The following is a 27067-nucleotide window of genomic DNA, read 5'->3' on the forward strand; positions in this document are numbered from 1 at the left end:
GCAGATGGAGTTTAATTCAGATAAATGCAAGGTGCTGCATTTTGGGAAAGCAAATCTTAGCAGGACTTAGACACTTAATGGCAAGGTCCTAGGGCGTACAAAGAGACCTTGGAGTGCAGGTTCATAGCTCCTTGAAAGTGGAGTCGCAGGTAGATAAGATAGTGAAGGCGGCGTTTGGTATGCTTTCCTTTATTGGTCAGTGTATTGAGTACAGGAGTTGAGAAGTCATGTTGAGGCTGTACAGGACATTGGTTAGGCTACTGTTGGAATATTGCGTGCAATTCTGGTCTCCTCTCTATTGGAAAGATGTTGTGAAATTTGAAGAGTTCAGAAAAGATTTACACGGATGTTGCCAGAGTTGGAGGATTTTAGCTATAGGGAGAGGCTGAACAAGCTGGGGCTGTTTTCCCTGGAGCATCGGAGACTGAGGGGTGACTTTATAGAGGTTTACAAAATTATGAGGGGCATGGATAGGATAAATAGACAAACTCTTTTCCCTGGGGTGGGGAGTCCAGAACTAGAGGGCATAGGTTTAGGGTGAGATATGAAAGAGACCTACGAGGCAACTTTTTCACACAGACGGTGGTACGTGTATGGAATGAGCTGCCAAAGGAAGTGATGGAGGCTGATACAATTGCAATATTTAAGAGGCATTTGGATAGGTATATGAATAGGAAAGGTTTGGAGGGATATGGGCTGGGCACTCATGCTAACGTTTCCACCCTGCGCTCACTGCAATGATGCAACGAAGCACAACACCACATTTCCTGCTTTAAGATTTAAACTCTTGTGAAGCAAGAAACGTTTCCAGTTTCTAGTTGGAAATCACCTCTATATATATATACACAGAGAAATCGCATCACAGAACAAGGTCACTTGGTCCATTGTGTCCATGCTTGTTTTAAGTGTAAAATAAGAAGTTTCCAGGCTTTACCCTGAATAGTTTTAAGTTTAGCCCCATCCACCCAGTCAAGATTCTTTGTGAACTTTGAACAGGTCAATTAAATTTCATGTCCAGCTTCTCCTCCAAAGAGGATACAAGCTCTAGAATCTTCAACTTAAGTAACTTTTTTTTTAAGCTTCTCTCATAACTTGCATATCCTTTTTCAAGTGTGTTGCTCAGATTTAGACATAATATTATGGAATGGAGACCAAATCAATGTTTGGAAATATTTGCCAGAACTTCCTTGTTTTTGTGATCTCTTTGTGGGCAGCATGTGTTCAGCACTGCTATCTCACAGCACTCAGGAACTGGGTGTAATTCCTGAGGTGACTGTGTAGAGTTTGCACAACCCCACCCCATGTCTACGTGGTTTTCTTCCCGGTGCTTTGGTTTCTTCCCACAGTTGAAGTAACGTGCAGGATCGGCGGACTAACCATAGTAAATTGCTCATAGAGTCCAGGGATGTGCTGGCTAGGGTAGGGGGTTGAGTCTGGGTAGAATGCGCTTCAGAGGGTTGGTGTGGATTCAACATGCCAAATGGCCTGCTTCCACACTTTAGGGATTCTGTAAGAAATCCAAGATACCATTCACTTTATTAAGTGCTTTCCACTAATGTTGCCTGCAAAGTTTAATTCTAAGTTACCTGGGCCAGATTTGTTTTCACACCGTCAAAACACAATTTCCTCCAACTGATTTTAACTCCAGATCTCCCCTGCTCCCCCCACCCCCCTCTTCAATTTCTAATTTAAATCTTGTGATGCTGGGCTCATCGTCAGCTGAATCTTCCACTGCAAAGTTGATTTGCTTGATTCATTTCACTTAGAACACATCTAACCAAAGCCTCCTTCCTCATTTATCCAGAAGTAAAACATAAATATGTAACAAGAATATTCTTCAGAATACACATTGAGATCGCAGCACAAAGTCACCTATTCCAATTACTTTCTGTTTTTGCATTTCTCTGTATTCTCTAACCACCAATTAGAGGCCAAGATATTGATAGAACAAGTCAGCAAAGAACTTCATCTAACATAATGGTGCCAACACTTTTCAAAGTTCTAATGTGAAAATTTGATTCTTGACTAATCCAGGATAGCTTCTACCTCCACACTAATATTCTCTCCATCACTGTCACATTCCTCCTTTGTTTCCTTCGGTATCTTTCTCAAACACTTTCTATCAAGAAATACTTAGTATCCAGTCCTATCCTTTAAGCTAGATTTCCATTGTGTTTTTGCTTTGCTCTCTACAACTCACGAAACCTAACTGCCATACTTAGTGCATTCACATACACGTACAGTCAACATAATCTCAATCACATTGCAATCCCTTTTATTCTTACCATGCTTGATTTTTTTTTTTTAACTCCAGTACTGTTTGCCATTCAATTATTTGTGCGCTCTGTTTTGCCTCCTGGCTCCCACTACTGCAGAAGAAGCATTTTCACTTAAAATAAGGCTTAGGTACAATTATGCATGCATCCAATTTTGAAGCAACCTATATGGTGCCCATTTTGAGGTGCAAGTTAACTTTTATGAAAAGGCAGCCCTTTAGTGAACTATGGAGCTCTTGTAGTGCACTGGCAATATCCTACCTTTGAGCCAGGAGGCCCAGGTTCAAGACCTATCTGTTTGAGCGGTGTGTACTAATATCTCGGAATAGGTGAACTGGAAAATACTTTTTTTGTACCTTGCTCTTCAGTTTTCAAGAATATGACAACAAATGTGTATCAATGTGTACAAGGCTACTGCCAAAGTTATTGCTTGAAGATCAGAGAACTGAAGACAGTAAAAGTTTCTGCACAGTATTGTGTTCAAGCAAAAGAGCATTCTGTTCCAGTCAGCCACTTCATTAGGTTAACGAATCTCCGAAAATTACTTCAACTGAAACATGCAAAATGGAAAAAACATGGTATTTTATGAACATGGAACCAGAGTAGGTCACTTGACCCTTCCAGACTGCTCTACCATTCAATAAGATAATGGCTGATCTGATTGAATTTTAACTCTAGATTCCTGCATATCCTGGATAATTTTAATCTTGGTAATGAAGAATCTATCCACCTCTGCCTTAAGGGTTATTTAAAGATACTGCATTCACTGCCTTTTAGAGAATTCCAAAGACACTCAACCTCTGAAAATTTTTCCTCATGTGTTTTAAATGGGTGCCCGCATATTTTTAAATGATAATCCTCAGTTGTAGGTTCTCCCAAGAGAAACATGCTTTTGGCATCCACCCAGTCAAGTCTCCTAAGGATCTTTTATGTTTTAATTAAGTCAGCATTGACTTTTCTAAACACCAGACGATACAGGCCTAGCTTGTCCCACCTTGCTTCAAGGCAATCCACTTGTGGATATTAGTCTAGTAAGCCTTCTTTTCATTGCTTCCAATTATTAACATCCTTCGCTGAGTCAAACACGAAGACTGTACACAGTACTCCAGATGTGGTCTCAGGTGTCCTACATATCTGCAGCATAACTTCCCTACTTTTGCATTCAATTCCCTCATTCTATTAGCTTACTTTTGTTTTTAATTCCAGCTTTTGCAAAGTGAGCCTAGCAGGCTATTAGCAGTGCTCCAAGTCATACAGTGCATTTTTTTTCAAAGCATATCCAAACTGAATGAATAAAAGACTTGCTTCAATTAATAACAAAGATGATTTTTGTGTAGCACCTTCGGATATTTTATACTGAATGCAAACACTAAACTTAGTTACAATTTATGGACTGTCACTGCAAAGAAATATGCAAAACACATTTGCATACAGAAACATATACAGTCAACATAATCTAATTTTCAATAATCCTCCACAATTCACCACGCAAAATGAAAAAAAAGCTTGCTTCCACTTAGAGAAGCAGTTTCAGCTACATTGTGATGAATGCAAAAACCTGCACTGTCACAGAGACTCCCCCAGTGTTCCCCACCCTATATGTTTTAGTTTGAGTAAACCTCATTTTATTATTCCCATTGAAATGTTACGTTACATTTGTAGGTATGCAAAATTCAATCTTAAATAAAGACTGGTTGTCCCAGATGTGTCAGCATGGAAACAATTTTTTTTCAAATAAAAACTGCCACATGATTCAGTACTATTCTGTCCTAGAATTTCAAACTATGCTGAGTAAATTACGGGCCAACAAGGCAGAATTGCTAAAGAACATGTTTGAATTCCGAATGGTTATCACTGATTTAATTTGTTTAATTCATTCTACAATGTATTCTAATCAATTATTTCTTAATGCACAGCTATGAAAATCCATTTCATTATCCAAGTTGATCTTGCCTACTGACAAGCTTTAATTCCGTTTATCTACCATCTTCTGCAACCTCTAGAATCTTGGTCATAGAAATTTTAATTGGATCACCATTCATGATTTTTTTTTCAGGGTTGCAGTGAGTTCTGGATTTACATTATTCTGAGAACAAAAACATTTGATTTCACAACTACATAGCTTAAGTTATGAAAATACAAAAGAATTACCAAAAATATAACAATGAGCATGGAGGGCAATTTTTAAAAAAGCGCACGGACAACATAACTGGTCAAAACAATGTTTAACACATCACAAACTATTAAAAAACAAGAAGGCACACAAACCTGAAGCAGTGATATGCACTAATGGATACATGACCACCAAACAATAGCAAGCAGTTAACAGATGCAAGTGAACACTGTTTAATTAACCACAAGATAACCACATTTATCTTCTAAATAATAGGCTCTACAACCAGAGGGCAGTCAAATATTTCAAATAAATAGAAGCGATTTTAGGCACAAGCTCAAAACGTTCTGTTGCAGGCACAGAAGTAAGACTTTTAAGTTGATGAGGTGGTGGAATTATACCATATATTGAAAAAAAACTATTTATCTTAACAAGAGACAAAAGAAATTAACTTCAGAGAATGGCTCATTCATTCTACTTAACAAGGCTGCTCCTTGACATCATCTAGATCTATATCATCAGAAAGAATATCCAAATAAGAAAATTCAAAGCTGTTTTTTGGATCAATATTACAAGGATAAGTCCACAGGTAATGCTTTCTGCCATTTTAAATCAGCTCTTATTTTATGAGAGACTTTGAGACACTGCCAACAAGATGAAGCATGCTGAAATTTTGTGTTATGCCCTGACTGATAGGAACTAATTTAGGAACAGCATATCATCTTGGAGTTGAGGTGTTGCAGGCTTTTTATAATGGAAAATCGTTTCACATAGAGGGTGAAAGCAGAGACTCAAAGCATTTGCTTGTCGCCATAATGGCACTCTATCAGTTGAACTCGCATTGTGCCTTTTCAGCTGGCAAATTGGAGTTAATGGAAGCTGTTAAAATAAAAACCATATCCCCAAGCTTGAGTCTTCAATTATTCACTGTCTACATTGTATTTTCCATGGCTACTAAGTTGGCAATATTCTGGCAGGTGAAGGAACATTTTTATTCTGCAAGTAAACAAATACACAGAAAAGCTTCTAACAGATGCTGTTTCTGACCGTCACAGTTGACTTTGTGCTTCCGATCACAACTAACCAGGAGGGAGAAAGTGAAGCCTAAAGCTTAATCTGCCATTCTAGATCTCTGTTCATCTCTTATGTACTCCTACAACTAAGACCACAAAAAACTTACTACACGCACTACAGATTTATCTGCAGCTCATATTAATACATGTTCATGCAAGTATAAACAAGATCATGTGTGTGAGCTTACAAATCTGGTTCAGGCAAGGTCTTTGCCTATCCTGTCTCAGAGCAACAGTACTTCATTTCTAGTTGAAGTGACCACCTGAGGGGGTCATCTTGGGTCATCACCTCAGTCTTTCCTCCAGCATCCAGCAACTACACACTTCAATATATCATGACATCTGCTTGTACCTCTTTCTGCTGTCGTTCCAGTTCTTTCATTCGGATATCTCGGGCTTCTGCTCGGGCTGCCCGCTTCGCTGCAAGCCTGGCTTCTGCCTACAAAAGTAAATTAACATTTGTTAATTCTATACTATGCAATGGCAAAAAAACGTGGAGAAAACACAAGAGTTCAAGTGTGTTGCAATACATAATAAAAAACTATTCATACTGAAAGCAGTTTCCAGGATGATTAAAGCAGTGCTTCCCAAACCTTGTCTCACTGTGATTGCATTTTGAGGCTTCACATGTGGTGCTGCTGAAGACAATCTTGGAGTGCTGCGAGATAAAGAGACTCTGACTTGGGTCCTGAACTCCACTATCATACCATGCTTTCAATTCCAAGGTAACTTGAAAAAGAATTATGTCATTTTTACATTGCAACCAGCCGCTAGAATTGAAATTATGGTAGGCCAAAAAGCACTCAATATCTAGTATTGAGAGACATCAGGTCTCAACAAATGTGACATTCAACTTGGGATTATGCTTGGTTAACTGCTGGTAGCCAGTTAGCGTCTTAGAAGAGACATAGGGTTGCTTTGTACGAAGCACAAGACATACATAAAAACAACTTAAATAGTTCCCTTTCAGTGGGGTTATCTGGGATAAGGGCATAACCATAAAACTAGCATTAAACATTTGGTCCAGGAACAGCAGGACTCGATTTACAATGTGTTACCTAAATAGCCATAATAGTCCCTCACTTCCTTAATTGAACGTGACATGAATTTGCAATCACACTCCAGCTGATGGCAAGGCAGGGAGTGGGGAAAAAAAATGGAGTTATGTTCTACTGGTATGTTCACTTAAGCAGCCTCCACAACCACAAAAATATAAATAAACTAATTTTGGATTTTAAAAAAAAACACGACCAGGCACTCAGCATGAAGACATGGGACAACGTTTTAAACACAGCTTTCAAGGTTTTATAGCCACTACTAATATTGGAGGCAAAAAACACATTTGTGATACTATCTGAACAACTTTGACACACTGTGCATGTTGTATACAGTTTACGGCCACTTCATATAACCATGCATACAGAGCGGAGACCGCCACTCAAGATATACTGATACCTGTTGCAACTTGTAGCCAAAACATGTCGCTCTATTTTAGAACACATTAAAGTTGGACCAAGTCAGTCAAGGAAAACTAATTATTAGAAAAATGTGAAAAAAATAGAAAACTGAACACTTGGCTTTGGAGGAACTCAGCAAATTTCTCGTCAATTTTATGCATGAAATTACTGGGCAGCTCAGGAGGGTGACAAAGTGTAGTGCTTTAAGTTTACTTGTGATTTCTACTTAGCTATCAGTGCAAACCGGGCAGACTTGCTGATATAAAAAATCATTTATCCTTAGTGGTGCTCATTAACAAAACTGACCTCATGTAGAAGTCAGACAAGTGAACAGTCCGTCAATTCAGTCCATTTGGGCCTGTTTAGACCGTGATCAACACATTTGCAATGAGACAAATATCTAGGGGCACTTTCAAAATAACATTAATTACCTGTATCTTTACTAACAATCATTTGAGGATGAATTCAGCCAGTTTAAATTAAACGATTGATCTATCCTGGCTAAGACCTGGACAGATATTTTTTAATTAACTAGTTCAGTAACATTACTACACACCTATAGAATAATCGAGTCCTGAACCATAAGAGGTTTCTAAGTATGATCCCAGGGATGAAGGGCTTGTCATATGAACAGTTGAGGAGTCTGGGTCTGTATCAATGAAGTTTAGAAGGATGATAAAGTATTTCATTTGAATGTACAGAATACTGATAGGCCTGGACAGAGTGCATGTGCACATGTTTCCACTCGTAGAAGAGACTAAGACTCAGAGGCACATCCTCAGAGTGAAAGGACAACCCTTTAGAATGGAGATGAGGAGAAATTTCTTCAGCTGGGGATGGTTGGCCTGTGGAACCCATTGCCACAGAGAGGTGTGGAGCCAAGACATTGATTGTATTTAAGGATAAATAGGTTTTGATTGGTAAGGGACAGGGAGAAGGCAGAAGTATAGGGTTAAACAGCATATCAGCTATGATTGAATGGAAGACTATACTTGATGGGCTGAATGGCCTAATTCCGCTCCCAGGTTTTATGTCTTAATTGCTCAGTGTTTGAGTTCACAGATTGCAAAAAGCAAGAGAGCGGCTTGGAGAAATTGAAGCCTACTATTTCTATAAGGACATGAAATGAGGATGAAACAAATATACAGACAAGCTCTGCAAGTTTGCAGCAACCTGACAGATGGAATTTAACTGAGGAGAAGTCTCAACTTATTCACTTTGGTCAACAGAAAACCATCCCCTTTTAAAAAAAAAAGTTTAAAACTTGTACAACACTTGGGTGTGCACATATGAGAAACATTAAATTAGCAGGCAGGTACAAGCAGCAAGTGAATCAGAATCATACCACATAGGAGCTACGCTAAATCTACAGAAGTCCCACAGCCTTGAATGTTAACATTGCAAGTGCTCTGTTATGTTCCCTTCTTGAGATTCTTACACGCTTGATGAAATGCAACACGCCAACTTCTTGAACAGCCACGATTTAAGTATAAGCTTTTGGAGGATCACTTAACATTCTTTGCAATGCTTGCGGTGTGTGTTAAGCGAGCTCTCTGAACAAGGAAACCATCCCCCTTTATACAGGGTTTTACATCATTGTCAGTCATGCACGTAAGACACAACCCCTTGCCACTCCCCCATAGTCACCATGCCACCCAAAACAATGTAAAGTGATTAGATTACTTCCAGAAACAAAGTGTGATTAGATTATTCCTCAAAATAACGTGTTATTAGGTTATTCCTTAAACTGCGGCATTTACAGAGTATGATTACATTTTCACATCCTGCCTGCAAGATAGAAAAACACACCGTCCCAGGACATCCAATTTCTTATACGTCAGCAGAACAAATTAACTCTTAACATCTCATGCTTAACCATGTCCTTTTCAGATAGTAAATGGCATACTGCCCTTTAATGCAAGTGGACTGGAGGATAGGCATCAAGATATGCATGGTTTTGAGGAAGCATGTTTTGCTCAAATCACATAGGGTATTAGTGAAACTACATCTGTAATACCAGGATATGAACACACAAATGAGGAGCCTTTTGTACTTGAGACTGCCCCACCATTCAGTAAGATCATAGGCTATCAGAGTGTAGCCACAACTGTGTTCCTACCTACCCACAATACGCTGTGACTTCATTCTAAATCAAGCATCTACTTTCTTCAGCCTCAAAAATATTTATGGCTGTGCCTCTTCCATAGATTCACAACCTTCAGAGAAATAATTCCTCCTCATCATTTATATAAAACGGGAAACTAATTTTTAAAATGTGCTGACTTATTCCTGGGTTTAAGAGCTTATCTTATACAGAAAGCTTGAATCAAATGGAGGTTTGAAAAATCAGTAATGTTCTCAATTAAACAAGTTCTTGAGAAGACAGATGAGTTTGGATACTCAGACCGTTTTGTTTTTAGTGGGGCAGGGGGTATGTTGGGAGAAGGAGAGACACTAGAACCAGGTGACATTACTTCAGTGACAAGAATAAAGCATTGACTTTATTCAACGTCAAGATTACAGTGGTGCTGGAAAAGCACAGCAGGTCAGTCAGCATCAGAGGAGCACGAAAGTCAAGGTTTCAGGCAAAAGCCCTTCATCGGGAACCTTCATCAACATGTTATTCAACATGCTGAGTTGTTTTTCAACTCTCCAAGATCTGAGCCATTTTCTTTCCTCACCCCAAGGGTGACCCTCTTTCCAAGAGTCATTTGAGTGTGGCAATGTAGAAGAAGCTAGGCCTTCAATTTTACTTAAGGCTGAGTCAGATAGACTTTTGATAGACAAGGGAATTAAGGACAGAGTGTAGACATGAAAATGGAGCTCAGACCACAACCAGATCAACTATGAACTTATTCAATGGGCGAGCAGGCTCAGAAGAAGGGAACAGCATACTCCTACTTCTATTCTTATGTCCCTTAACACAAGTCTGTCAACAAGTTGGAGGTGCTATCCTTTAAGTATCCATTCTGTCAAGTTCCCACAGGATGTCACACGATCCCTTAAGATCACATTTCACGCTTCTAAATGCAGGCTCAACTGCCCAACCTTTCCTTAAAAGCTAACTCCTTCATACCAGTAATAAGTTCAGTGAATGTTCAAATGCAATTATGCCTTTTCTTAACAAGGAAAGAAGAGATGGTCTCACTCAGGCCCTGTACAATGATATCAAAACCCAGAGAAATTTATATGCCAGTATGCCATTCCTCTTGCAATTTGCTTTCCTAATTACATGGTATACCTTCATACTAACTTGTTGAGTCAGATATCCTTTGAGCCTGCTATGAATTAAGACACATATGGATTGGGTGGGAAAATAGAATCAAGGCAGATCAGGCATGGGGTCCAGTATTGTCTATTTCTGTTCCTACTTCTTCCATTCTTAAAGGAATGGAGTTAGAGAGTCATAGAAATGTACAGCACGGAAACAGATTCTTTTGGTCCAATCTGTCCATGCCAACCAGATATCCCAATCTAATCTAGTCCCATTTGCCAGCACTTGGCCCATATTCCTCTAAGTCTTTTAAATGTTGTAATTGTACTAGCCTCCACCACTTCCTCTGGCAGTTCATTCCATACATGGACCATCTCTGCGTGAAAAAGTTGCCCCTTAGATCTCATAAATTTTTCCCTCTCACCCTAAACCAATGCCCTCCAGGTCCAGACTCCTCCATCCCACAGCAAAGACCTTATTCATGAAGAAAAAGTATTAAAATGATGTATCACGCTGGTACATTTCTTGTGATCATCATGACAGATAAGACTGCTAAGAAATGTTACTCAAAGGTGAGGATAATTTCGCAAGCAGGTCAACTCGGTGAGATCGGTGGCTCCGTGGTTAGCACTGCCTTGCAATTCCAGGGATCTGGGTTCGATCCCACCCTCAGGTCTGTGTAGAGATTGTACATTCGTCCCATGTCTGCACGGGTTGTTTCAGTGTACTCTGGTTTTCTCCCACAGTCCAAAGATGAGGTGAATTGGTCATGTTCAATTGTCTGTAGTGTCAAAGGAAATATACGTTAGGTGGGTTAGGAATAAAAGATTCAGGGCTACAAGGGTCAGGATAGGATGCTCTCTGGAGGATCATTGTGGATTTAATGTGTCAAGTGGCTAATTCCACACTGGAGGGATTCTATAATTCTACAATGTGATACGGGGAAAGCTAACGAAGGGACAGTGCAAATACCTGGACTGTAAAGGATGGCAACTTGGCAATTGTTTCGCAGGTTTTAAAGATTGAAGGAATAACAACTCAAATTCCAACAGCTGAAGGCTGTTGATGCATCATGCATCAAATTTGTGAGTATTTAGAGGTTTTTGGAGTAATCAAACCCAGGGAACAAGAATTTAAGTAATCTAAAATGCTGTCTCTCAGATTTGGTCACTACTTTGATTTGGACATTGCCTTTAAAAAGAAAAAAATTGAGTTTGGATGCAGTATACCTCAACTTAAGGAACAGTGCACTTTTGTTCACCACTATTACACACAAATCATAATGTTCAATATTCAAATTTAAGACATTTCCAGTAAATAGTCAAGAGAATTGTGACTAACTTGATAAACAAACAGACCATGATCATCTAAACAGGTACCATATCCAAAATAAATCAAAATATTAGTAGCAAAGCAAAAGGTGGCAGCTGTTGGGAAATATGAAATGCAAACATCAAATACACTAAGTACAGGCCAGGAGACAGTAAACAAAGTTGACATTTCAGATCAATGAATTTCTAATTTTGCCAATAACTCTGCCCTATGCAAGTGCCAGTCGCACAAGATCAGCACTTTTTACCTTATACATACAGACAGTTTAGTGCTCCAATCACATTTCAAATGATTTACTCCTACTTATTTATTTAACATACTGCATTCGTGTTGATGATACAGTTACTGAGTTAAACAGCATGGAATTGGGCCCTTTGGCCCAACTTTCCCATGCTGGGCAGGTTTCCTAAACTGAACTTGTTCTATTTGCTTGAGTTTGGCTCATATCCCCGTAAACCTTGCCTGCCCATGTACTCGTCCAAATGTCTTTTACATGTTGTAATTGTACCCACCTCTACCACTTGCTCTGACTTTAGGGAATATCACCATCCCATCTGCAAGTATGACAATTTTGTCATCCCACCTGTTTCTCTATCTTCAGCCTGCACTACTGTTTCAATGAAGCACAATGTGAGCTCTAAGAACACACTTTATCTTTCAAGTGAAGATGTTCAGCCATTTGCACTGACCTTTTTTGACAATTTCAGATCATAACAGTTGTGATAATGCGCTTGTTTCCTTTACTGGGCAGAATGGAAAAAAAATGTTACGCTTTAAGACAATGGGAGCATCCTGCATGCTAACAATGGATCCTGCAAAGTCCCATAAAAATTTGGATAAAGTCAGATTGTGCTTTAAACTCTCAGGCTGTGTTTTGAAGTGTTCCTTTAGTTCCAAATTGAGAAAGTGTCAAGTTTTCAAGGACAGGTTATCAGAATTTCAAACTAGGGACAAAGCTTACATTGCCATCAAGATGTAATTCAAGGGGAGAGAGGCGAATAAAATATCCCTGAAAATGTTCACACAGTTCATCTGTTGGGTCCAGGAGAGATGAAACACCTTGAGGCTGGAAGTCTCTGATTCAGCAAACTGGAACAGGAGTGGAACCCTGTGCTTGGATTGGAAATACCAAACTGGTAAGCAGATAAGAAGATGGAAAATTTGGCTAGCTTTAGCTACAGTAAACAATCTCCAAGAAAACTCTCAGTATCAAAGATTGTAAAAAGAAACAATCAAAACCTTCAGGACCGCAAACATTTGGGACAGATTTCACAAGAATACCTAAAAGGACAACGTAATGAATACCTATAACGTGTTTTTTGCTCATTTGTGCTAAATAACAAAGGCAGTATATGCGCTAAACTTCAAAATGTAAGTCAACTACGAAAGATACTATTTAGCCATGAGTGCTTTTAATCTTTTATTAGCTCATATCTTAAAACTTGTCTTGCCATTCTCTCAGCTGTTAACTAAAAGTTTGAATATCTTTCTAAAAGCTGCCTGTCTTCATAGATTGTAACAACGTGGTTATTAGTAGCTACGGTTCTGAACCTTCAATGCTAGTTTCTCGGTTTCTTTGAAGAGAGACCCCTCTTTCTCAAGAATTCTGGGAACCATTTACTTCACTCAGTTGATAACTCGAGCTAGTTTGCACATGAGTTGAATGATAACATGAAAATTCTATTTGCATCCACATGCTACTTGTCAATTTAATTTCTGAAACACTTTACCAAAAAGTTTTTTCTTCCTCTGTTGTTGGCCCTGATTTGAACTTGGGAATATGTTTTTTCATCTTCACCTGTTCTGGCACTTAGAAAATAGCTAGGTGTCCTGTTGAAGGTGGAGGGAGTGCAACAGGGACTGGCAAATTGACTTCACCTGAAGATGATGTCATTTGCACAAATGCTAAATTTAATGTAAATCAAGAGTCAATGGTCAAAAAGGCTTAACAGCAAAGCAGGGAGAGGAATAGCACAGCAGGGAGCTGGAGAGGCAAAGATAGAAACAGAGCCTGAATTGAGGCTACAATAGCAAATTGCTAATTAGTCATATTTGGACAGTATATAAAAAAAAGACAGCTGCTTATTATGAGCAAGTAATGAAACAAGTACAACAAAAGAACTAATTTAAAATGTTTTGAGTTACGTGGAGAAATTATTTTTCTTGGATGGGTCAAATCAAGGACAATAGGGCACAATCTTCAGAATTGGGCCTTTTTGAATTGAAACCACTTTTGTCACATTAAGGCAATTAGAAATCTGGAACTTGTTCCCAATATAGCTGTGATGTTGGGAGAATTGGAGCTTTTAAGTCAGAGACTTGATTGATAAGGGCATTAATAAATGTGTAGAAATAATTTTGTCAATGAAATTGCCATGATGGAAAAAGTTCCACATGCTCAACAGTCCTACTCTGCTCTAAATGTTTTTAAATTAAATCTAACACTAATTTTCTGCTTCATCTTACTTTTCCCACACGATTCCTACATCTATGGTGTTGAGGTGGATATGGTCGAGAGCATGAAATTCCCGGGAGTGAGGATCATCAACAATCTATTCTGGTCCATCCATATTGACATGGGTCACAAAAGCACAGCAACACCTCTATTTCATCAGGAGGGTGAGGAAATTCAACATGACCACAAAGACTCTTAAAATCTTTTAGACATGAACCAAAGAAAGCATCCTATCCAGGTGCATCACAGTGCGGTATGGCAACTACTCTTCCTAAGACCGAACGAAATGTAAGAGTTGCGAACACAGCTCAGTTCATCAGCCTCTCATCCACTGACTTCATCTATACTTCCTGCTGCATTGGGAAAGCAAGCAACATAATCAAAGACCTTTCCCACCTCAGTTATATTCTCCTCCATCCACTTCAGTCAGCCAGGAGATATGTAAGATTGTCGTCACATACAAATAGATCAAAGATCACCTTCTTCCCCACTGTTATTGGAGTTCTGAATGGGCATCTTTAATGTTAATGTTGATCTCACATCTTCTCAGCAGCTGGAACATTGTGCCTGCACTCTTTTACCGTGATGTATGCTACATTCTGTCTGTAAAGCAAGCAAGTCAACACTTTTCACTGTACATGTGACAACAATAAAATCAGTCCTAGTAGCTGACCAGGCCCAGGACTACTTATTTCCCATTTCCTGCACTTGTGCCCTCACCCCTTTCTCAGACTCACTCTTTCTCTATACCTCGCCAAACCTCCCCCACATCTCCACCAGACAGATGTTGCGAACATGAGTTTCCAACACTGCCTTATTTCTGATGAAAAGCACCTACAGAATTTTGGTATTGAGAGTTTATTGATATATTGATTTTGATTATATTTTATTTTATTATTTTATATTTTATTTTCCTCAAATCTATCCCGCCACCTTAAATTACCTAAAGCCCCAGGTTTCTTTGTTCCTGAATCTCTTTTAGATTTGTCGTTAGTGAAGCACGTAATAGAGAGAGTTCATTCCTCAAAGATCAGCTGCAGACCATTATTCAACTGGTTGGATAACTGCATCTTGTACTCACCCAGTGTACACCATCTGTGGCTCCACTTGGGGCACACCTCAGTAACTATGTTAGTTTTCAGTTCAAACCAGACAAGGATTACCAATGAGCCAAGTGTCCAAGTGGGGGAGAGAATGCCCATCTTCACCCACCATTTTCCAATACATCTAATAAAGGAAATGGTATGCCCTTATTGTCAACAAAAGCATTCCAGACAGTTATATGAACAGTAGGCTCATGGGTCCTCGCAAAGCGCTGTGGGTGATCAAACCTTAGTGGTCTCAATTTGTCAAGCCATCAGCCTCAAAATGTGCAAGAAAGAGTGGGACTAGTCAACTACAATTTCTTTTTCATCCTAAATCAACACTCAAACAGGCTATTCTTGTGTGCACAGGATATGAATTCCTTAAATGCATCCCTTTTATCCTGAAAAGGAATATTTTAGTTTTCAACTGTATATTTGTTTCTCTTCGTCCTATATGAGTGCAAAGTCTGCTTGGCTCTTTTGAACGCACAAGCCACACTCAAAAGGAAACCAGACAATACAAATTGACATTACTGGCTTAAGCAAAACTCATCACCATGCTAGCTGGTCCTCTTCAGCTCTACGTTGTTATACACACTCCTGGATGATCAAACTAAAGAACACTGGGCAAAATGCAATGGGCAGGGTTCAGCTTTTAAACCAGTTCTGACATCTCAAAATGCTTACATTTGAGCTGAGAGGCCTAATCAATCGCCTCATTACTCTATACCTGCTTTTTCAGAACAACTGTGACCATCATCAGTACGTACGCCCAATGATCAACTCTGAAATTATCAAGGAAAAGTCAATATGAAACTTAATAAAGCTGTTAGAAATACAGGACAAGAGGGCTTCAAACGCAAGGGTAGGAGCGGACTATAATACTTGCAGAAGGCAGGTCTAGGGAAATGCAACAGTGGCACCCAGGTGAGTCCCACTGGAATATTTTCATCACCACATGATTAATGGATAGAAGGCAATGTACCAAAATACTTGGATGCATTCTATATCTAAACACTGGAAGCAGATTGATTCTCCTACTACTCAAAAGAACACAGCTCTTAGGATCACCAGAGTTTTGAGTGCAATGGAGACATCTATCAAGCGACATGATCTTCAGCAATTACAAAAGAAATGTTACAAACAACAGATCCAAGTCTTTGTTCAGCTGAAGCCTCTGATAACGTAAACATAGAACACTTGTGGAAAGTCACTGCCATACTTGGGTGTGCTGATACAGCGGATTCAGGATTAAAATTACAGCCAGAATGCTAACTGCCGTCAAATCATTGACCTCTTTCAATTAAGAAGAAAACAATGTGAAGCATGGATGTGTCATGGCCCATGTTCATCAGTACATTCTTTGCTGAAATGCTTCGAGACATTTGTGAAATTTGGAACAGATTGAATTGTCTTAGTTTGATGAGATTTCAAACTCTCCCAAGTGTTCATCATTGATTTGAGGGACATAGGTCTCGCTGCCTGGTCAGCTTTTACTGTCCTTCTCTAGATGCCCTTGAGAAGGTGGTGCTGAACTGCCTTCTTGAATTATCACACTCCACCTGCTGAGAGTTGACCCACACTGCAGTCCAGAATTTTGATGCATCAACAGTGAAGGAACGGAATATACATTTAAGTCAGGATGGTAAGTGATTTGAAGGAGAACTTGCAAGTATTCTTGTTCTCGTGTATCAGCTGCCATTATTCTTTCAAATGGAAGGGGTCATGGATTTGGAAGGTGTTGTCCGAGGATCTCTGGTGAAATTCTGCAGTGCACCTTGCACCGTGCTATTGCTACTGAGCTCCAGTGTATGTTTATTTTTGTGATGCAAAGCAAGCATGCTGCTTTGTCCTAGATGGTGTCAAGCTTTATGTTGTTGGAGCTGCATCCATCCAGGTGAGTGGAAAATATTGGATCACACTCCTGATTTGTGCCTTGCCGAAGATGAGCAAGCTTTTAGGAGTCAGGAGGGGAATTATTTGCTGTAGTCTTCTTAGCTGCTGGCATGTTCTTGCAGCCACTCTGTTCATGTGTTGGATCCAGGACTGTAGCAAATTGAGTGATGGAAACACCATTTGAATGTCAAGGGGCGGTAGTTAGACTGTTTCTCACTGATGATAGTCATAGTCTGACATTTTTATGGGGCAAATGTTACTTGCCACTTGTCAGCCCAAGTCTGGACATTGTCCAGATCTTGTTGCATTTGAAATAGACTGCTTCAGTTTCAGAGATGATGGAACAGAAATTGCTGTCATTTGACAATGCATGTGAATTAGCAGCTGGGAGCACATTCTTCAGTCCTTGAACTAGCTCCTGTTAATAAGATCACGAAGACACAATCACAAGTCATGGCCTGCTTCAGTGCTGTAGGGAATCTATGGTTCTATGGTCAAAGTGTTACAGTGTATAACGAGGCTATAAAGGCATTGTGCCTACAATAGTTCATTCATTGAGCATCATTACCTAACGCGCATCCCCCTCTTTCTCCCCATGCCCTTGTATACACAATGTAGAGAATGCCAAATACATCAGAATGTTGATTGTCTTCTTGCATAGCTAAAGCATTATACAGTGATGCATAATTATGTCCAGGATATTGATGATTTGGAGATGCCGGTGTTGGACTGGGGTGTACAAAATTAAAAATCACACAACACTAGGTTATAGTCCAACAGGTTTAATTGGAAGCACACTAGCTTTCGGAGTGTCGCTCCTTCATCAGGTGGTAGTGGAGGCTACGCCTTGAAAAAAGTGCATTTGAGCTCCTCAGAACAAGATAGTGCTTACCCATGGAAAAAACTGCTTGCAGAATGATTTCATGTGGGGTGGCTTTTGTGCCACAGCTGCCACACTGTTCTGGCTGACCAAAAAAAAAACTCACTCTTATTGCCTTACTGTGTGTTTAAATGTTGACACTGTTCACAGCCAATTTGCACACATCAAAATATCATAAAAAATAAAATGGCTGGCCGGCCAAAATAATTTGTTTTACCATGAATGATTTAAAAATGCATATGAACCGGGAATAATAGAACAAACCTTTGGAGACTACCTTAGATGACAGATATACCCTCAATTTAACACTTTACTAGAAGGGAGCACCTCAGGTCAGTGGAATATTCTTTCTAGTGAATGGTGAAATTATGTACTTAGGTATCTGGAATGAGCTTAAGCCCACAATATTATAACTTGGAAGCAAAGTGTGAAACTCATGACTCAGGTTGAGATGCTAACAAACCTCTATTCACTCAAGTATCTACATTTTCTCTACACCATTCCCATTTGTATTCGTAATTCCCTTCCATATGTCCATCTCCAAAGATGAAGTGCAAAACCTTTGCTGGAGAGGGCAATGATTTTTCAACCAATTGATTATTAGCGATGCCAGTGTTGGGGGAGGGTGGACAAAGTTAAAAAACACACAACACCAGGTTATAGTTCAACAGGTTTATTTGGATGTACAAACATTTGGAGCACTGCTCCTTGCTAACTGATGAAGGACACTTCGTCATCAAATTGGCCAACCCTCAGTCTTACTTCTAAGATATTTTTGAATACCAGATCATTCACTAAAAAATTGTATTTCTGAAGTCAATTCTCATGTAGACTTACTAACAATGATGGTTTGAAGCAGTTACTAGTTTCTAGCAGGTACAATGACTAGATTGGAGAGAACACATACAATTTATCCTGCAGCCTTTAAACATACAATAAAAATACATGCTTGCTTTACAATAATGACCAGCATAGTTTTTAAAATGTTCTCTCTGCTCTGCAATGCCTGATCCAAGTACAATCCTCAGTCCCCAGCTGACAATCTCACCTTAAAGATGATGCCTCCAACAATGCAGCACTCCCTTAGTATTGTACTAGAAAAATGGCTCTGATTTTGTTTTGTTCAAACTCAATACAACTTGAAAATAAAATCTTATGCCATTGAGGTAAGAGGATTACCAGTTCATTTCAGTTTTCTTTCATTACAGAAAAAATGAGAAATAAATGGCCCATCATCTGGTGCCAGCACTTGGTTTCTCGTGTATCTGTCAACTGCCTCAGAGCTGAGGCAGGGCTAACTTTTATACACTAACTAGCCCAAATGTAAGCTGCACCTGTCATCCCTCTGAAAGGGAAATCCTGTTGAGCATACATTGAACTGAGCAGCTGATTATTCTGCTTTCATTTCTATTTATAGAGCTCCCAAGCATGTTAAGTTGAACCTAGCTCAGCAACCTGCCTGACTCATGAGCTCCTCAGATAGCATAATTATCTTTCTACCAGAAGCATCATTTTAATTTGGCAAACTGGACTATTATTTTCCTTTCACCACAGAATTCCAGAATTTTGATGTACTTGACATGTGTAAACGTGTTTAAGATTGCACATCAAACGTACTGCTGCAGGAAAACAAAATCTCAGCTCTCCTTATAGTTTTTTTGCTGATGGAGCCTTACAGTCCAAAAAACATCGTAGTTCAAAACTTCTAACTGCAGAAACCACTGAAACAGAAAAAGTGATTCATTCATATGGACTAGAGATCAAAGCTTGGAGAAAAACCTACATTAAAAGGTAGCTGTCTAAATCCATAATTCTGATCCAACAATTTTAGTTAAGCAAACTAGTTATTCTGGTGGAACACAGTACGTTATCTCTAAAATGTAGTAAAAATGTGACAAAGATTAGACTTGGCTGATGTGGAATGAATAATGGTCCATTTCAGCCACTAAGTTTTAACATGACTTTTTTTTATTCAGTCATATTCAATTATATCACATCTCAATGGGGTCATGCACTGGAAATCAAGTCCATCTTCCTGGAGGCATCACAAAAGTTAGCGATTTTATCCAAATACACAAAAGTTGCCCAATTTACTGATTTGTTCAGACAGAGAGAAACAGGAAGTGATGACTAGGTTTCTGTACGTAATTTCTATTTATTTGCAATGAATATTTTCCATCGACAGGTAAACAGTGTATAAAAGTGTAAACACAGAAAAGCATACAATGTTGCCATATACAGCACAATCTTAGGTCAAATGTACCTTTGTGCAAAATAAAACCTCGGTACAAAGTAGAAAAAGAATTAAAAGGTAAGCATTACCTTCATCGATTAAGTAGAAAAATAAAAAAAAGATAATAGTTAACATTAAAATCCTTCTTAATTCCTTTATGTTTCCAGTTCAAGTTTAAAAGTTCAGCAGTCTTAGCTGAGTCCGCTGCTTCGTTCGCTGTCTGGGAGACCTCAGCTGCCTGTTCTTGATGCTGCCACAGTTATCGGGGGACACCTCCCACAACTTGCTATTCCCATATTGGGCCACAATGCCATCACTGCTGCTGCCCGAATAGGTGAGGTCAAGCTCCCACAAAACCAGGATTTCTAGTGTAGCGTTCAGTCGCAGCAGCTGGGGTTTTGAAGCTGGATGTGGAAGCTCTTATCTGCCTCTCTGTTACAACTAAAAGCTAGGGTTATCTTTCCGCTGTTAGAATTGCATGTGAGATAAGCTATTTTACTGCATTTGCCTTTACCAAGGATATGTTTATGGGATGTTACTTTCTTGGAACAATTAATTAATAGTAGTTAGTAAATATACTACTTGGTTAAGCATTTGATAGAGTTACAGTTAAGCTGATTCTTTTCTACTTTAAATTTTGTTTTTTTAACTGTAAACTAGAAATGTGTTTTGCTTAAAGTCAAGTAGCATGACTAATTAAATTGCATCTGGAGTGCAATGCTTTATACTTAGCTTTAACTAAGAAAAAGTTAGTGTCTAGGCTATCATAATATATTTTGAGGGAATTTCATCTGGACTACACAACTGCTACTCTATCTTCTATAACTAAGCCAGTTCGGTATCCATTTTACCAGCTCACCTGCCTATCACCAAAAATGCCATTTTTCTTCCCCAGAAGAAAGGAATCCTGTCCCTCAGAAACTTCAACAATTTCCTGACTCGTATGCAGGCTCACTTGCCTGTAATTTCCCAGATTATCCCTGTTGCCCTTCATAAACAAAGGAACAACCTTGGTTATTCTCCAGTTCTCTATGAGTAAAGAGGCTACAAAGATTTTGTAAAAGGTCCCAGCAATTTTCTCACTTGCCTCCTTCAGTATTCTGGGATAAATCCCATCATGTCCTGGTCTACCTAATGCTTTTCAAAACACCCACCTCGTTTTTTATACTGATATGCCCTCGATCAACATAACCCCCCACCTCCACACGAACCATCTACCATGTCCTTCTCTTTCGTAAATAATGATACAAAATATTCCTTAAGGACCTCAACTACTGCCTCCAGCTCCATGCATAAGTTCCTTCCTGTGTCTTGGAGTAGACCTACAAATTGATCATACTTAGCATCCGAGACTCCGCTATTATCTATAGAAAAACAGAAATACTCTACATTTCTGCCACAGTTATTATAAACTGCACAGAATCTCAATACCTATTGCGAAATGTTTAGAAACATGCCAGGTGTATTGCACTGAAACAAAGTGGACAAAAACATGGTGCTGAAAATTTGGAAGTCCTCAATTGGTTGGTTAAGTGCAGCTCAAGCAACACAAAACATTGGACACCAACCAGGATAAAACAGACTGCTTGATTGGTAACACATTCACAAACATTCAGTCTTTCTCTCACTGACACTCAGTGGTAGCAGTGTGTGCCATCTACAAGACGAAGTGTACAAATTCACAAATGCGTCTTTCAATAGCATCTTCCAAATCTACAATGAAAAGGTTAACTGATTGCAACTTTCCCTCCAAGCCACTAACCATCTTGACGTGGGACATGCAATGTGCCTTAATGACTACCACCCAGTGGCTCTGTTCTCAATAATCAAGAAGTGATTCAAGAGACTTGTCATGGCCCACATCAACTCTAGTCTCGTAGCCTGCCTCAATCCCCTACAATTTGCCTACTGACATAACAGGCCCACAGCAGACATCACATCCCGAGCACACCTGGACAACAAGGAAACCTAAATCAGACTTTTGCTCATTGAAGGTGGAGTCAGAGTCAACACCAATAGAACCTCCAGACTGATCTCAAATTTGAGACCTTGATCTCAGCTTCCCCCTCTTCAACTGGATTCTCAGTTTTCTGACCCATTAAGTGAAGATAGGTAATTGCACTTTCTCCACAATAACACTCAGCACTGGAGCCCTCCCAAGGGTGTGTCCTCAGCCCCCTACTGTACACCTATGAATTTGTTGCCACATTCTGAATGAGCGCCATCTACAAGTTCACTGATGACATCACCAACGAAGGAAGGTTATCTAACAATGACAAGTCAAAATACAGAACGGAGATAGAAGGCTTGGTGACATGGTGCAATGAGAATGATTGCTCTCTCAGTTGGAAAAACTAAAGAACAGATCCTTGACTTCAGAAAGAAAAGAGGAGAACACGCCCCCAGCTACATCAATGGAACTGGAATTGAGAGTGTGAAGAGCATCAATTCCCTCAAGTGACAATAACTGACAACCTTACCTGGACTTCCCATATAAATGCGATTATCAAGGCAACACAACAGCATCCCTTCTTCCTCAGGTGGCTCAGGAAATTTGCAATGTCCTGAAGGTTACTCACCAACTTTTACAGGTGCAACATCAAAAGCTACTGTCCGGGTGCATAACAGCCTGGTAGGGCAACTGTTCTGCTCAGGAGCCAAAGAAGCTAGCGTGCAGAGCCCAGGCCAGCTCGGAAGCCAACCTTCCATCCATCGACTCCATTTACATGGCTCGTTGCCGTAGAATGAGAACAGAGAAACTGTGTACTGATAACAGCACTGGACTAGTAATACATAGGCCCAGGCTGATGCTTTACGGGTGGCATGGTGGCTCAGTGGATAGCACTGCTGCCTCACAGCTCCACGGACCTGGGTTTGATTCCAGCCTCGGGTGACTGCCTGCATGGAGTTTGCACATTCTCCCTGTGTCTGCATGGGTTTCCTCCACATGCACCGGTTTCCTCCCACAATCCAAAGATATGCAGGTTCTGTGAATTGGCCATGCTAAATTGCCCATAGTGTTCAGGGATGTGGAGGTTAGGCACATTAGTCAGGGGTAAAGGTAGATTAATGGGGAACGGGTTTGGGTGGGATACTTTTGGAGGGTCGGCATGGACTTGTTGGGCCTAAGGGCGTGTTTCCACACTGTAAGGATTGTATACAAAGGCTGTCAACATCAAAGATCCATCACACCCCGGTAATGGTCTCCTGCAATCTTTTCCGTCAGGCAGAAGATATGGAAGCTTGATCATTTGCACCAACAGGTTCAGGAACAGCCTGTTCCTGGTCTTATATTAGACTGATGAATGTACTGTTTCAATAATGCTCATCATGCTAATATCGACCTTGCCTCGCGCACAGCCTGTGCAACGTAACCTGTAAGCCTATAAATTAGTTTTTAAAGCCTATGACCTGCACATGCTTGCTTACTCTGATCTACCTGTACTCCTCATAAACAAACCTGTTCACTGTACTTCGGTACACTTGACAATAAATCCGTTATTGCCATTCCGACGAATAACAAATGATGGTCCAGCCAATTCCTGAGTGAACAAAAATAGTCTGCAAACAATTGACTGTCTTATCAAATCAAGACTAAAACTATGTCAAGTATTTCATAAAAACTGAAAGTTACAATTTTGAACCAAAATTTTTAGAAGCATTGGTGTTCAAATTTGATTTTTAAAAGAGAATTGTTCATATCCAAGCTTCATAATCGAAGTGATGCAGATGACTAGAAACTGAAACAATGTAATGTCACTGACTAATGTAATGCCATATGCATAGAGAACAGCAGAAATAAGAACTTGCATTCATCAGTCCAATTCAAAAACCAGGTTCTCCAAATGTAATATTCATATGCTCTGCAATTTGTTATGCAAGTCTTTGAATCAAAATTTTAAACTTTTTAAGAGTATTGCATTTAACACAAGATAGAATGATACTGTTAAGTAATATAGAAAGGTATTTTGATAGCAGAGGACAGGACAAAGTAACAAATGTGTTAACACTATAGCTCTATTATATCAAATTCTTAAACTTTGCTTTCAAGTTTTTCAAGCATTTAAAGTGCGCAATTCAAATCAACAAATCTATCAAGCGAGCATCCTACTTCCGGATGGATTCCATGTTTTTGCACATTCAGACATTCACCTAAATATCTCATTTGCATTCGAAGTGGAAATATGGGTTCAAAAGACAAACGTCCACTCTCTCTGTCCCCATTTAGAGTTTTCCAGCCATGTCAATTTCTGACAAAATTCTCTCCCAATAAATCTCAACAATCACCAGCTTAACATGAAAAGTGAAGTGAAGTGCGATAGAACTTGAAGTCATTTTCATCGCTTTCAATTGTCACAATTTTGTAGCAGTTTGCGTCAAATGAGGAAAGCTGTGGGTTGCACACATATCATCACAAAATAAAAGTGACTTGAAACTGACATTAAAAGCAGGTTTTCAAAAAGCACCTTTGCACAGAAGGTACTTTAAAGAGTAGGCGTCAGCCACTGACCAAGACTGAGTGAGCAAACCCAGCTTTCATGTTTTTAGAAAGCATAGGTCAAGGGATTTTGGCAGACAATTGCAGAAACTATGTGCCCTAGGACTCTTCGGCTGATAGAACAGCAAAGAAAAAAGGGAGAATGCACCACAAGTCAGACTGAGAAAACAACATAGCATTTTGTTTTGTATATCTTGCACAAGTAGGATATAGCAGGGCCATGGCAGAACTTCCACATATAGATGTTATATTTAGAAGTTTAAGTTAGGAAAACAGTGTATGAGAGCAAGGATGGGTGTGATTCATAGATGTGACAGGATACATCTCCTTCATTTTTCATTATTTTACATACAAAATCAGCAAAGGAGAAAGGAACAAAGAATTCTGCTAACATTGGAAGTCTACTACTGAGCGTAACTCAGACATTATTTAAATACCCCGAGTAAACAGTATCAGTAACTCTGCATAGCCAATGTCCAAAGTACAGCTGCAGGGTCACATGTAACTCAAAACTCCAAGCAACTGTGTACTAAGTGCTCTTATTGCATTTAATAAATTTTAGTCACTTGTTTGACCTGCCTGCAATCTGTGTAGAGAGGGCGTTTATCCATCCTATTGCCTCGGTGAATACGAAAGCAAATTTAGAAACACCAAGACTGTACATATGTATGAGCAGAAATAGCAATTTTAGCACAGTATGGTCCCAAGGTTTCACAGCTACAATCTTTTAAGACTCAAAATGCAGAATGGGCAACACGTGTTTACAGCATTAAGATTCCATGACTTGCTGCAGTACAAAAATGTAACAAACATAACCAAGACAAAACTGGAATTTCTCCCCAACCCCACTAAAAACTCATGTCAATAAAACTGCAATGCACTCAAGCATCTGGTCACCTAAAATCTTGTCTTAGACTATTACTATTGCTCTAGAATCAGAGAACCTAAGCCACCTTGTGTTTCAATTTCTTATTCCTTGATTTATCCCAGCATGAACAAAAATATTTGCAAAGGTATGTTGTTAATGTAAACTGCTTCTTCATCAATAACTTTTAAGATAGTACACCAAGATTTATCAAGCATCCGTAACTCAAAATTAAGGTGAACACTTATTTAATCTGGATATATGGCTCTATCAGGTTCCATGCACCTGTGACAAAGACATGAACAGAGATCCTTAAATCTCATTGTGATAACCTACAGTTCCAGCAAAGAAATATGCATCCAATTTCTTATTTGAAGTATTTTTGTGCAGTCATAGCCACAGAAACAACAATCCACTGAGATGGAGGGGGAGAACTACTTCCCATGTAATCTATCCTCAAGCCACTCAGTTCAATTTAGAGAACCCAGTTCATCTACTTCATTGCAACCTTTTCAAATCTTATCCTCAAATCATTTTACCTTCAAAAAATTCAAATTCTCCCAATCGATTCTGGTTATGTCATTTTGATTAAAATATTACTCTCTTAAAATCATCCCTTATTGTAGAGTGCTTAAAATTCAGTACGGCTAAGGCATTTTGCTGAAGTTCAGGTTACCACTTTTAATAGATAATGAAACAGATATGAGAATAATGCTGTTTTTTTTTTATTTTTTAATAGATGTTTTTATTAGAAATTTAACATTTTTACAAGTTTACAGAAATAAACAAAACTCTCAGATATAAACATTGATATACAATTAGCTCAAATATACAATAGCCAAAATTTAACAAAAAAAACAAAACAACAAAAAAAAACCGAAAAGAAGAAAAAAAGAAAAAAACAAACCTCAACTATCTACTAATCTAACCTACAACTAACCAGAGTATATATTTAAGTCTCTTACATGCTCGGGATGTGTTAGCATCAGATATAATAAAACCCGTATTCGTGCGGGATACCTCCCCCGAGGGGCCGCGGACCAGCCAGGTTTGTAATCTCAATTAAATAAAAGCCCTTGTTAGGATAGCCGAAATATCTGTATTTATGTAATTCAAAAAGGGCTGCCATATTTTATAAAATAATTCGGTCTTTCGGTGCACCATATTTGTAAGGAAGTCAAGGGGAATACATTCCATAATTAGTCTGTGCCAATTTGAAAGTCCAGGGGGGCCCTCAGCTGCCCAGTTCACCAAAATATTTTTCCTTGCACAGAAAGAAAGAATAGAAAATAGTCTCTTCCCGTACGTGTCCAGGGAGGGAAAGTTCGAAAAGCCCAAGAGGAGAGATAAAGGGTCCACTTTAATTTCCGTTCCTAAAATTTCTGTCAGGGTACTTGCTACTTTAATCCAATATCTACGGATCTTATGACAGGTCCATCAGCAATGTACAAGAGTGCCCACCTCTATTTTGCATTTAGGACAGATTGGAGATGCTCCTGCCTTAAATTTTGCCAATCGAACCGGTGCTATATGGGCCCTATGAAGTATCTTCAGCTGGATAGCCTGGGTTCTGTTACAAATAGTAATTCTTCTAGCATTTTCCCAAATATCATTCCACGTTTCTGTGGAGATTTCTAGTCCCAGATCCTGATCCCATGTTTTAAGCAGATTATCCATATCTCCCGATACT

At 39.3% G+C, this 27067-nt stretch overlaps 1 protein-coding gene across 21 annotated transcripts in view; it reads right to left on the reverse strand.

Annotated features, from left to right (window-relative positions):
- Positions 1-27067, reverse strand: part of lrrfip2 (leucine rich repeat (in FLII) interacting protein 2) — a 170121-nt gene that overhangs the window by 94412 nt on the left and 48642 nt on the right. For all 21 annotated transcript variants that reach the window (XR_015756931.1, XM_087986153.1, XM_087986142.1 and 18 more), the window contains exon 3: positions 5815-5901. Coding sequence is in view for 20 of the 21 variants with exons in the window: in XM_087986153.1 (XP_087842279.1) it covers positions 5815-5901 (87 nt within the window). In the remaining variant the exon portion in view is untranslated. The remainder of the gene's footprint in view (positions 1-5814; positions 5902-27067) is intronic.

This window comes from Chiloscyllium plagiosum, unplaced genomic scaffold, assembly GCF_037043375.1.
Source record: "Chiloscyllium plagiosum isolate Xiang-an unplaced genomic scaffold, Cpla_swu_hap1 HiC_scaffold_4, whole genome shotgun sequence".
In the NCBI taxonomy this organism is placed as follows: domain Eukaryota; kingdom Metazoa; phylum Chordata; class Chondrichthyes; order Orectolobiformes; family Hemiscylliidae; genus Chiloscyllium; species Chiloscyllium plagiosum.